The 13,819-nt window shown below is 45.3% G+C and overlaps 1 protein-coding gene across 1 annotated transcript; it reads left to right on the top strand.

Moving 5' to 3' along the window:
* Positions 1-1,519: 1,519 nt before the first annotated feature.
* Positions 1,520-7,079, top strand: LOC112104424 (protein-glutamine gamma-glutamyltransferase E-like; the record flags this gene model as incomplete). Its single annotated transcript, XM_026652638.1, has 6 exons — positions 1,520-1,623; positions 1,784-2,029; positions 3,073-3,378; positions 4,404-4,561; positions 4,837-4,970; positions 6,579-7,079. Coding segments are annotated over 6 exons (1,096 nt in total), but the record flags the coding sequence as incomplete, so codon positions are not given.
* Positions 7,080-13,819: the final 6,740 nt, after the last annotated feature.

Genomic DNA, 13,819 nt, shown 5'->3' on the forward strand with positions numbered 1-13,819 from the left:
TCTTCCAAGGTCTCACTTTCGTAGCTTGTATCACTTTGAATAAGCCTTTTATAAGACATGGCTCCTATGTTTCATCAAGGAGTATGGGATGTGAAACAACATGAAGGTATTTAAGAAGCCAACTCAAAGAGTTCCTCCTACACAAGCATTCAGGTCTTGAGCAGTCCAGGCAAACAACGCACGTTACAACAAAGCTTAAACTTGTTCTTCATAATAATTTTAAAAACAATACTAGCTGCCTATTTAATTTTAAAAACAGCAAAAAATATCAACCTTCAAGACTCCTTATAAGAAATGGAAAAGGAGGTGAAGTCTCCCCAGTGCGATAGATCTGCTTGCTTTGATCTGCTTAGCTCTTGGAAGTCTAGGGGCTCCGGGCTGTTGGCCCCATGCTGCCTGGGGTCCCTAGGGACAAGTCTGTCCGCCATTAGGGAATTTTTCCCCGAGAACCCCCTGTTACATTTTGTGAACCACTGTTATAGACTAACAGATGTATTGGAGCATAAGCTTTCATGGGTGAATACCCACTTCGTCTGTTAGTCTATAAGGTGCCACAGGACTCTGTCGCTTTTTATAAAATGTCTGGGATTGTTTTCAGTTATCTCAGACATAAAATTCTTGTTGATTTTACATTTCCCAATGAAACTCCCATCCAGAACTTCAGGTTGAGATTCTCAGGATCAAGTCTGAAATATTCAGTCTCAGGAGAGAACATATACAGAATTACATTTGCTATAGTAAGCTCTAAATGACAGACAAGGAGTGCATTTCCTGTAAATTAGTGGGAGGCTGGAAGTGTTGAGGGCCCTTAATGAGGACCATTACTTGCTGAGACATGCCTGATCCAGAATCAGGATAATTTCTTATTTCACATAGCTTATAACAGCAATAAAGTAATTAATATTTATGCTGTTTCATTTACCATTTTGTTATTTTCTTAGCTATTAGAGACCAATACAGAAACCATTGGGAAACCATGCCTCACTGAGAATGCTTTGTTAGGGGGTATAATGTGTGGCTAGGAAATGTATTAAGTTGTGCAGCCATTTAATGTATTTATGGACCCCATTCTCCCATATGGTCTTTCTGCTAGCAGCAAAGAGTAGCCAGAAAGCCATCTTCATCAGCAACCTGAGGGTTCCCCTAGGGGAAGGGAAATTTTGGGATCACCCTACTGGCAACTCCCAGTTCACAGGATGTGTCCAGAGCACTGCTGCACTCCTGTAATCCCTGGCTGCCACAATATGCTTTTGGGGCTGTAAACAGCTGAACATAATTTAGAACTCCCCTAAAGCTGCAGTGAGTTGTGTCCTGGGCCAAACTGGTTCCTGGCTCAAGGAACCTCACAGGCAACATGAAGCCTCTGGTTTTGTTTGTTTGGCTGGTCCTTCAGCTTGAACAATTTGGTCAGATGAGAAAATCTGGGCTTATAGAAGTGGATACAATCAGTGACCCTCAGAAACTTGCTACACAAAACTGTCACACATTAGTTGTTTACCACGTTTATTCTTGTCTCTAGGAATTTCCATGTCTGGAATGAAAGCTGGTTTACCCGAAGTGACCTGGGGCCCTCCTACAATGGATGGCAAATTCTGGATGCAACTCCCCAGGAGCAAAGTGCTGGTACAGGGATTTTAATTCAGGAAAATGTTAAAGCAGGGGACCCCTGTATAATTCAGGGGTCCTTGACACACAGATTATGTCTAATGTGCATTGCTTACATTCTATTACAGTGTTTTGACTAGTCTAGCCCTAATTGATTTTCTTTTCCTTGATACTCTAGGAATATTTCAGTGTGGTCCTGCTTCACTTATAGCCATCAAAGAAGGCGATGTAGACCTGGACTATGACTCTCCATTCGTATTTGCTGAGGTGAATGCAGACCGTATCACCTGGACTTACGACATTAGGACTAGAGAGGCAAAGCCGATCTCTTCTGAGACCAAGTCAATTGGCCAGTTCACCAGCACCAAGGCAGTAGGCAGTTATGCCCGTGTAGATGTCACTAATAATTACAAATATGCAGAAGGTAAAGAGAAAATCCTCTGTTTCTTGATAGTAGCACAAAAGCTTAGTTCTTAAAATGGTAGAAACATTGTAATAGGAGCCAGTTCTTTAGCAAGTACTACAACAGCTAGGGCAAAAGTAACACTTTTGACTCCTACTGCGCTAAGAAAAGGAGGAAGACAGAAGGTATAGTATTGTGCCATACCATTTCTGATATGTCAGTTTTGACTCATGAGACCTGGGTAACGTTGCTCTTAATTACATTGTGCAAAACATGTCCTGTCCATGATAACACAGGCTGCTCAAATTGCATTTGCTATTGAACAACAGTTATTAGATAGTTTACAGGTACTGTATAGAAACCTAAGATAGACAGATAGCAAACTCCACAAGAAGGGCAACCCTTTCAAAAGGACCTCAACCGACTTCTAAATTTGTGCCTTCAGTTTTGCCAGTACAAAATACAGAACACAAACATCTGTTAGCTAAGTTTGCATGTGCAAACAAGAGTAAGACACAAAGAGTGCTATTCAAAATGTCTAAACGGGGGAAGGGCTGATAATTCAAACCCTCATTAGAGTAGGGCCTGTTCATGTAAACTGCAGGCCTGTCAATCCCATCAGTTTAGAGGGCTGCTTCGTGTTACATAATAAAGTGAAGCAAGTTGAAATTTATATTTACCACTTATACAGCCCTAGGAAAAGTTGGATGAGGGAAGGTTTGGGAACTAAGCTTTAGTTCCTCTCTGGAATTAACAGATTTAATGCTCTCAAGTTTAAGGACAGCAACTCTGAAATGAATGGATGCTTGTCACTCATCAAACAGGTTAATAGTGGCTGCAGTAAACAGTTGCTCTGTCTCCCCTGGAGGCAGATCTGCCAGGGCCCTACATCCTGCTGGGTAAGCATCAGGCTTGTCAGTTAAAAGTGGAGAGACAAGATGGTTGTCTCTCTAAATATCCTAGGACCAATGCTGCTACAACTACCCTGCATACAACATTTAAAAATGGACATATTTTACTGTTTTTTTTTATTATTTTCATGGCTCACTCTCTCTCTCTCATAGGCTCTCAGAAAGAAAGAGAAGTGTATGAAAAGGCTCGTACAAAGCTGAGGCGAGAACTTGGTTTCAGTTCCACAACAGAGAAGCGACCAGAAATTGATCAAAAGCCTGACATTTCAGGGAAGTTCAAGGTGGATGGCTCCTTAGAGATTGGCAAAGATGTCAGCCTAATCTTGGTTCTCAGAAATTTGACCTCTGATGCTAAGACTGTAAAGGCAAATATGACTGCTTGGACCGTCGTGTACACTGGGAAGCCAATTCATGAGGTCTGGAAAGACTCCCTTTCACATACTCTTGGTCCTGAAGAAGGTAATTTTTCATATAATTGTGTAACCAAAGAAACAAGTTTGTCATAACAGTATGAGAGAATTAGATGTAAAGGTGGCAAAACTGAGGGAATGAAGAAATCTACTAAGAAAGGTGCAATGGGAGAGGGTCTTAAATTCCAGCATGGAAGGAGGCTGAGGATTCCTAAGAGACACCATCATTAATCCAAAGCAGGTTAAAGTTCCTCTAAAAGAGAAAAATCTAAGAAATAAAACATTTCCCATATGGTTCCCAAACACTGCTCAGATACAGGGGGGCGGGGAAAACATACCAGAAATGAAGAGGTGGTGGCAAGTAAACCAGAATACTCTGTTAACAGAAGCTAGCATGGAAAAGATAAGGACAACGAAAAAGCAAGATGAGTTAATGGCAGCCAAAGGGCTTCTGAAAAGTTACATGGATTTTTATAATGGGAAGAAGCAGCACAGTAAAGGGAAGAAAGCTGGTTCATGGGGGGGAATGAAATTATTGATGATTCAAAAGTGGCTGAAATGCCTTGTTTATACTATATTTTGAACAAAAAGAAGCCTGAATTATTAGTACAGAAGGAAAATGCTGTAAAATAACTTTGGATAAAGAGCAGATAGAGGAAAGCTTGAGAAAATGCAAGTACACACAGACACAAGCAGGTCCAAGTGATGTGCATCTTAGGGAATTAGTCCTGGATAGGGCCTGAGAGGACTTTCCCATGACAATTAAATAGACACTAACTAGTTAATGAAATGCAAAGTGGCAAGTTATCTGCTTCATCACCTTCCAGAAAGAACAATGGGGAGGAAAAAAGGGGCAGAAAATGACGCAGAAGGAATTGAAGAAGAGAAACCAACCCCCCAGACAGGCAATGCAGCAAGAAGTGAGAGAAAAGCAGGGAAAGCTCATGTCCTGTCTAGCACCAGATAGTGGGTGATAGGAAAATACTCATTTTAGGTGAATGAAATTTGTTAGACTTTTACAAGTGCATCTCATCCTATTTATTTTTTAAATTTTGTGTTATTTTTTCCTTTCAGAGAAACAGTTTCCCATTAAGATAACGTATGCTGAGTACCAGCAAAATTTAACAAGCGACAACATGATTCAAGTAACAGCTTTGTGTCAAGTTGAAAGTGGGATTGATATGGTGGTGGGAAGAAACATCACTCTGGATAACCCTGACCTTGTCATGCAGGTAAAGATCTGTCCCTTTGCCACATGGAGAGAAAGAGTGCTTTAGCTGCCTCACACAGTTAATCTGAGCCCAGCTTTAGCATTGGGGAAAGGGGAAGGTGAAAGGTGGTTTAGATTGTATCTTTTGCTTCCTACATCGACTGTCTTTACCATTGAGAGAGATGCTCTGTTCTCATCCTGCCATGGTGGGGTGTCTTAAGAGTGCCCAACATTTAATGAATCATAACATCATTTTCTGCTTCAGAATGTGATCATGCAAGTGTTTGGTCTGTGCAGGTGCTTAGTGATGCAAAGGTGAATGAACCAGTGAATGTGGAAGTGGTATTTACCAATCCTCTCGATCAAGAGGTGAAAGACTGCGTGCTGCAGGCAGAAGGCAGTGACCTGCTGAAAGGAAAGCTCAAGATAGAGTAAGTACAAGAAGCATCAACTTCTTAACACAAAAGATACGCACAACAGGACTTAGGGTTGGGTGTTTTTGAAGCAAATGTTGGCATGACACCTTTTTCCTTCTGGCTGTGACCACGGAGGTCTGTCTGTGGAAATGAGACTCAAGGAAAAAAAGACCTGATTTTTAATGAGGCCTGAACCTGACCTTTCTTTTGGCACTGCAGTTTGTAGGTACCAATAACTGTGGGCACAAGTTGCTGCTATTTATTCACCCACTTACCTGATTGCACTCACACGTTGGGTAAAAGTCTAAATGATATAAGTGGGGTAAACATTCAGTGGAGTTGAGGCCCTGGCAGCCAGTCTGCAGGTGCAATCTATCAAACTTGAATATTCTGGCAGTGCCAACCAGGTCACACCCTACTATACAAGGCATGATACAGAGTAAGTGATGGTTTCTACACAAAAAAGCTGTACCTGTTAACCTTGGGTCCTTCTTAAAACCTTTTTAAATGAACTGTGTGTGTGTGCAAATCTGAGTATTTGTCTCTCTCTCTGATTTTCACCAATATCAGGTAGGTAGAGGTGCAAGTATGCAGATTTGTGCCTGCATTTCAAAATGTGAACATTTCAATAAGTTCAAATTTTTCAGACCGAAATTGTACCCTCAAAAGAAGGCCATCCTTCTGAAAATGTACCCCCATCTCTCTCCACGTACAACTACTGCTGGTGCAAAATTCCTCCTGCAACTAGTATATGGGAAAACTACTGATACAAAGAGGCTGGGTTTTAATAATCCAGACCCAAATCATAATGTTTAGAAAGCCAGCCATGCTAAGAGTTTGAAAGCTATAAAATTTGTGTATTTAGAGATAAAATATATTAATTATGGAGGGACAGAATGGAAGGAGTGGTGAATATTGTGATAAATACTTTTTTAAAACAAGAGACTATTTCTCCTAAATAGTAACCAATGGCATATATGATTTTTCAACCTTGGCTTTGAAATTCAAGAAATGTCATTGTTTTGGGAAATGTAGAAATACAGTAGGGGTTAGATCAATAAATTGAAACCCTTACTTATTAGGGGGCACTAGTGTATTGCTACTGATAGATGAGGAATGGGACAGCTATAAGGAACTGGAATACAATAGATGCTATCCAGTTGATTTTTCTTGTATGTTTGGATCATTAATGTCTTGTAATGCTGGTATCTTACATTAGAACCAGGAAGGGTAAATTTGCAGCCAGACCTCCATCTGCCTTCACAGAACTGCACACACAAACTTCTAGATGCACTTGGCAGGTACAAATGCCTGCCAAAATTCTATTTGTCTATGCCCTTTAGTCTAACACCTGCATATTCTTAAATGGAAGTGAAAATGATAACAAAACTGTGAATCATCTATCGCATACTCACAGTAGGGATCTCCAAAGTGGCCGAAAGGAGCTAGGTACCCAAGTCAGCATTGGAGATTTAACTTCTTTAGGCCCTTTTGGAAGCCCATTGTATAGCTCCTCCTCCCTACTGACAGCAATGCATAGGGAGGATGGCTGGCAGGGAAACTCAAATATAAAATACAAGGATGTTTTCAACTGATATTTCTCCTTTTGTTTCTGTTTTTTAGAATGCCCTCACTACAGCCCAGGCAGAGTTCCAAAGTACCCCTTGAAATCATTCCCACCAAGAGTGGAACCAAGCAACTGCTCGTTAATTTCTCCTGTGACAAGTTTCCAGATGTCAAAGCCTTTGAGACCATAAATGTGGCCAAGTGATTATAAGATGTGCAGTTGTCAGTCTGTCTGTATAACCTTGAGTGAAATAGTGCAAGAAAGCTCCTGTCTTCTGTGAACAATTAGTAAATCAATCTATTTCTGCTCCAGAAACAAAATCCACACCCTGTCTGACAGGAATTATCATGTTACATAGTTTTACCAAATTCATGGCTGTGAAAAACGTGTTATGGATCGTGAAATCTGGTCCTGTGTATTTTTACCCTATACTATACAGATTTCACAGGGGAGACCAGTGTTTCTCAAACTGGGAGTCCCAACCCAAAAGAGGGTTGTGGGGGTAGTCGCAAAATTACTGTTGGGGGGGTTGCGGTATTGCCACCTTTACTTCTACGCTGCCTTCAGAGCTGGGTGGCTGGAGAGCAGTGGCTGTTGGCCAGATGCCCAGCTCTGAAGGCAGTGTATCACCAGCAGCAGCGCAGAAGTAAGGGTTGCAATACCATACCATGCCACCCTTACTTCTGTGCTGCTGCCTTCAGAGTTGGGTCAGGAACCCTACAGTTACAACACCATGAAATTTCAGATTTAAATATCCTAAATCATGAAATTTAAGATTTTTAAAATCCTATGACCGTGAAATTGGTAGGGCCCTAGTTATACATTTCAATATGCAATGAGAGGCAGGGATTCTTCATGTACTGATGTACATTTCCAAATTTTAAATATACTATCTGCACTTCTCTTCCAATTGTGTGTCTGGTTTTCTTATGCCTTTTTTTTAATTTGGACACTATTCCCTGTGGCCCCAGGTACTGCAACACTAAAACTTTATATTATTTTAACATTGAACAGGACTTATACTGTGCAGAAAAGACAGGATATTACAACAATTTAAGCCACCCTTATGAAAAGGTTCTATAGAATTTAATAAGGATGGAAACCAACAGGGTTCTATAGAAATGACTCAAAAATATATATAGAATAGTAAGATCCTTTTTATGGCTTTTAAACCAGCCTACAGAATTCTATCACAGGCATATAATTTTCTATTAAATTCTGTAAGTTTTTCTAAAAGATATTCACTATTGAAGAGCTACAGTCCTACATTGTTTTACCTATCCCGTTTTGGATCCTCAGCTTCTCTAGCATTATTGTCCCTTCCCCCAAAACTTTTTCACTATTGAGATAGTTGGTGGGACCTATGCTGTGCCGGGTGCTTTCCAAACAGAGGAGGTCACAGTCCTTACGCTAAAGAGTAAACAATTAAAAAAGATAAAGACAGATGAAGTGTGGCAGAGAGGGATATGACCTCTAGGCAGACAGTATATCTACACTGCAAATACCGGTGTGATTGTAGCTTGGGTAGACATACCTGCACTAGCTTTCATCTACCTAGCATGGCTAAAAGTAGCACTGAAGATGCAGTGGCATAGACCCCAGCATAGGCTATCAACACGAGTACATAAACCAGTGTAACTTTAGCGCCCTCGTAGCCGAGATGGAGTCTGCTCTGCAGGCAGCTCTGGCCAAGAGAAAGCACGTGCAGGAATAATCCCTTCCATCCCAGGGGCACCTGTTCCAAACCCCCCAGAGTGAACACACACACCCACAGGAAAAGTACAATGGATATAAGAAAGGGAAATATTTATTTACAGAGGGATGAGAGGAGAAAAACAACAAGGGGAAATATAGGGGGAAGCGGTAAAACAGGGTTGCATTCAAACCAAAACCCCACAGGCCCAGTGGTAGCACAGTCTGAAAGGGCAGGCACCGAGCAATGTGTCTACACACAGAGTTCAGGAGTCCTGAGCAAAGTTCCAGTCCAGTGGTGAGTCTTGGGTGCTCCTAGTCGTCTTCGGCACCAGTAAACTTTCCCCAACAAACCCCTCCAGTGCCCTCTTCTGCCGTTCTTTGCAAAGCCACACAAAGCGACTACCTCCCCACTTAACTAACTAGCAGCCTCCCTCCTTATTCCCAATGCAGAGTCACAAGCCCCAGTACCCACAGTCCAATGCAGCTCTAGGTAGCAGTGATACTAGGTCCAGCTCCAGCCTGTCCTGCTTGGGTGATTCCTTCCTGGCACAGTGCTCCTCCTGGCTCCTGTCCTGGGGTGTCCCCGATCAGCCGCCCTGTTCTTCCCAGGCTTCAGGCAGGTTCTCTGCTGCTTCACTTTCTGAGGGCCTGCGGGCTACAGTCCTTCTCTCTCTGGAGCTCCAAAGCCACCCTCTGGAGTTTCCCTCCTTTCTCTCACTGCTCCCCCTCCCCCCTTAGGAAAAAGATTTAAAGGGGCTATGCTCTCTAAACCCCAACGGGGTTACACCAGCAGGGCCAGCTCCAGGCACCAGCCGAGCAAGCTGGTGCTTGGGGCGGCAGCTTGTAGGAGGCGGCATTCTGCCCAATCCTAGGGCGGAACGGCCGCTTTTTTTTTTTTTTTGGTGGTGGTGTTCTGCTCCGGCTGCCCTGTAGGGGGCAGCGGCGCAGAGGACGGGAGCACCCTTCAGCAAGCCCGGCAGGGCAGCCTGCGTCCTTCCCTCCTAGCCGACCGGAGCAGTGCAGAGCCCTGGGGCCCACACCCCTTCTCTCTCCCCCCTCTGGCTCCGGCCGCGCTGCAGGTTTTTTTTTTTTTGCTTTGCCATTCTGGCCACCCTGTTTTTTTTTTTTTCTTTTTTGCTTGGGGCGGCCAAAAAGCCAGAGCCGGCCCTGTACACCAGGATTCCAGATGGGCTTGTACAGCATGGTAGTATAGCCATACCCAGAATGATCAAGGGGATGAGACACCACAGGTTGAGTTTGTTTGGTTTTTTTATGAAATTCCTCTCCCTCCACCACACAGTTCCCATGTTCCCACCCACCAATCCCCAGATTCAGCTGCAGTAATTTTATCTTTCTGCCTTCTAGTTTCCACTCAAAAACATAGTGCAACTTCCCTTGGCTGAAAAAAACCTGCTCCCCCTCAGTCTCGCATCCATCTACTGCCCCACCTTAGTATCTACATGCCACGACAATAATGCACAGATGCTGTCAAGAACTATGGGCTTGAGTTCCCTCAGCTGAGTCTGGGGCTCATCCCTCAGGCCAGTCAATGTACCCAGCTGGGCTGCAGCAGAATCACCTGATTGGCCAGCCTAGACAATTGGCTGCAAGGAACCAACAGGTCTGCATTTAAGCTCAGCAGCAATGCTCACACCTGAAGCAGTGATTGCTCCTGTGCCTGCCTTGCTTCAGACCTGCTCCTACCTCCTTCTTGTCCCACTCCAGCCCTGCTCACTTGCCTGGTTCCTGAATCTGGCGCTAACTCTTTGTTCCTGGCTCTCCTGAGGCTAGACCACAGGGGTGTCATTGGGGGTGTGCCTTCCCTGCCCAAGTTTCATACAGGAGGTGTGCTCCCAGGCAGAGCTCTTAAATACAGCACAGCCTTAGGCTTTGTCTACGCTGGAACTTTGTTGGCAAAACTTTTGTTGTTCAGGGGTGGTTTTTTTAAATACCCCCCCCAAAAACAACAAAAGTTTTACTGATGAAAAGCACCAGTGTGAGCTGCTGCCACTCATGGGGGGGGGGGAGTTTTGTGTTAGCAGGAGAGCTCTATCCTGTGGACAAACAACAGCTACTTTAATGACATGGCCGTAGTAACACAGCTGTGTCCTAGAAGGTGCATAGTGTAAACAAAGCCTAATTAGTGTGGAATGTGAGTTCTGCAGAGAAGAGGTGCCCCTGAGGCAGAGAGTCAGTATTTTGTACACATGGGGCACTGAGGCATAGAGAGACTAAGGGCCAGATTTTCAATGGTATTTAAAGCACCTAGTGGGATTTTCAAAAGCACCTAGAAGGTTAGATGCTTTGTAAATCCCACTAGATGCCTAGCTGCATCTTTGGGTGCCTAAAAACATTTGAAACTCTGTCCCTAAGGCACTAGCCTGAGGTTACACAGGCAGTCTATGGGGGCTCCTAGGGTTACCATACGTCTGGATTTCCCCGGACATGTCCGGCTTTTTGGTACTCAAATCCCCGTCCGGGGGGAATTACCAAAAAGCCGGACATGTCCGGGGAAATAGGGAGGCAGCATAAGCCAGGGTCCGCCCGGCCCCAGCACGACCTGCCGGGTCCGAAGCGCAGCCCAGCTACATTGTAGCGAGCTCGGGCAGGGGTAGGAGGGGCGCAGCTGCAGAAGGCGGCAAAGGGGCCGCTGCTGCCCCCGGAGGCCGGGCGGACCGCGCGCCCCAGCCAAGCCCGCAGGACCACGGGGAGGCCGGGCCCAGCCAACGGCTCGGGCTTCCCTCACGGGCAGGGACTCCCCGGCCACTGGGGGACCCTTCCTGCGGCCCCACCACCCCGCGCGGCAGGAAGGAGGCTGCGGGGCAGGGAGTGCGGCGTGTGCCGGGGCTGCAGGGACCCGCGCTGCCCTGGTCGCCGCTGAGCATCCGAAGCCCCCGCCAGGCAGAGGCTGCTGGGGGAGCGGGGGAGCAGGGCAGGCGGGGGGGGGGTGCAGAGGCTGCAGGGCGAGGAGGAGCAGGGCAGGCAGGGGCATAGAGGCTGCAGGAGCAGGGGGGCGCAGGGGCAGGGCAGACGGGGGCACAGAGGCTGCGGGGCGGCGGGTGCAGGGGCTGCAGGGTTAGTGGGGAGCAGGGGGCACAGAGGCTGCAGGGGCGGGGGGGTGCAGAGGCTGCAGGGCGAGGAGGAGCAGGGCAGGCAGGGGCATAGAGGCTGCAGGGGCAGGGGGGGCGCAGGGGCAGGGCAGGTGGGGGGCGGGGGGGTGCAGGGGATGCAGGGCCAGTGGGGAGCAGGGGGCACAGAGGCTGCAGGAGCGGGGTGGGGTGCAGGGGCTGCAGGGTGAGTGGGGAGCAGGGAAGCACTTAGCAACCCTCAACCAAGATCAGAGCCGGAGGGAGGAGGGGGAATGTGGGGTGCTCAGAGGAGGGGGCAGAGTTGGGGCAGGGACTTTGGGGAAAGGGTTGGAATGGGGGTGGGGAAGGGTTGGGGCAGGGAAGGGGCGGAGTTGGGGTGGGGCCGGGGGCAGGACCGGGGTCCCGTGGAGTGTCCTCTTTTTAAAATGTTTGAATATGGTAACCCTAGGGGCTCCTATCCACTGGACCAGCCTCTCTGCTGCATGCTGGGGGGAAAAGGAGGACCCTGATAGATGGGAGCAAAACCAAGAAGACCAGTTCTCTGAAATGCCAGCAAACAATCCCAGGCAGCTGGGAAGGATGTCAAGGTTAACAGTATAAAAAGCAGTACAGAGGTCAGGAAGCATGAAGAAAGAAAGAGAGACAGATGAGAGGAGATCACTTAACTCCCAAGTGTGGCAGGTTCTGCCCCTGCTGGGCTGTAGAGCAATGGCCGATGTGCAATTTTACATTTTAACCAAAAAACATTTTCTTCAGTCATTTTTTGTTGTGAGTTTGAGAAAAGGAAGGAATGAGAAAGTATCATATGAGTATCTGATGTGTTTGTGCCTCAAATTCTTAGGGTTTCAGCTGTATTCAGGCCAATTCCAGAACAAAGAACAGAAATTGCATCCACAGAGTCCAAAAAGTCAACGATTGTCATGATTTGTATTATTCACTGGGCACCACCTATGTGCTCAGCACTGTTCAGAATATGCCAGAAAATGTAGTCCCTGAGCCAATGTGTATAAAATATGTAGCCCGGGATAAGATGGTTCAGATATATAAGTATGAAGTGTATAGTTACTGAGCGCTTGTTAATATCTGTGAGTGGAGGCACTGATGGCAATAGAAGTTTTACTTGATTAAAGACTAGAAGATTTAACCCTCCAACTTTCTTTCAAGAGGAAGAGCTGCCCAGAGCTACCATTCCTGTTTATTTTCCTTTCCTGTCTGCAGTGGACCTGATAGACCTCAGAAGTCTCTATTTTTTTTTTCTCAACTTCAAAATCTAGAATTTTCTTGGTGTTTGGTTTTAAATATTCTCCTGTGAGAACTGCAACTCAATCACTGTAGTGTTGTGTTTAAGAGCCTTCTTGAAAGTATCTAGCCTCTAAACAGAAGTGAAAGCAGTGTTGTCAACTCTCACAATTTTGTCATGAGTCTCATTATAATTATTGTTTTCCCTAAAGCCCCAGCTCCTGGCGTCAAGTGGATATGTGATGATTTCAGCCTTCATTCTTAAAGAAAAATGATGTTATTAGCCCTCATGGTTGTGGAGAAAGCTTCACAATGAGACCCCAGTACACCCTAAAGGCTCAAAAAGCAGAAGGCAAATAAAAAGATCACCAAATCTATTATTTTTACATAATCTCATTATTTTAAAGCCAATCTCATTATTTTTGGTGAGCCTGATTCATAATTTTTGAACATTTGGGGTTGCCAATACTGTGACAGTGACTTGAAAGTGTTGGTTTCACTTCTATTATTTGTAGTGGGGTAACACCCCTAGGGCCCCAGGCAGGTGCAGTGTAAACTTACAGGGGCCTTGCCCTAGTAGGATGTTTCCAAAAGTTAAATGATCTATTCCAAGCTTGGTGAATTGCAAAAAAGTGATAGAAAGTAGTCTAGATTTTTCTACACTTTCAATTGTTGTATTCAAGAGATAGTAAAAAAGTCAGAATATACATTGAGAACAGAGAGTCCTATGGCACCTTTAAGACTAACAGATGTATTGGAGCATAAGCTTTCATGGGTGAATATACATTAAAATTTTAAACCCTTAAGGGACTTGACACAGGATGTGAGAACATGTTACTCTTAGAGCTGAGTGGGTCTAATATTTAATTCTCTTTTTTTATATAGGAATTAGATACAGTATTCCTGTCAGCTAATTTCTAAGTTTTCTACAAACAAACAAAAACTTAGAGTTTTCAGGAGTCTAAGGCTATGTCTACACTACAAAATTAGGTCGGATTTATAGAAGCCGGTTTTATAGAAACCGGTTGTATGCAGCCGATTGTGTGTGTCCCCACCTAAAATGCTCTAAGTGCATGAAGTCGGCGGACCGCGTCCACAGTACCGAGGCTAGCGTCGACTTCCGGCGCATTGCACTATGGTACCTATCCCACAGTTCCCGGAGTCTCCGGCGCCCATTGGAATTATGGGTTGAGATCGCAATGCCCGGATGATGCAAAGCAGTCCCGCGAGGGGTTCTGGGTACATTGCGTCAGGCCCCTCCCCCGCCGTCACAG

This window comes from Terrapene carolina, unplaced genomic scaffold, assembly GCF_002925995.2.
Source record: "Terrapene carolina triunguis isolate 2854851 unplaced genomic scaffold, T_m_triunguis-2.0 Scaffold130, whole genome shotgun sequence".
NCBI lineage: Eukaryota > Metazoa > Chordata > Testudines > Emydidae > Terrapene > Terrapene triunguis.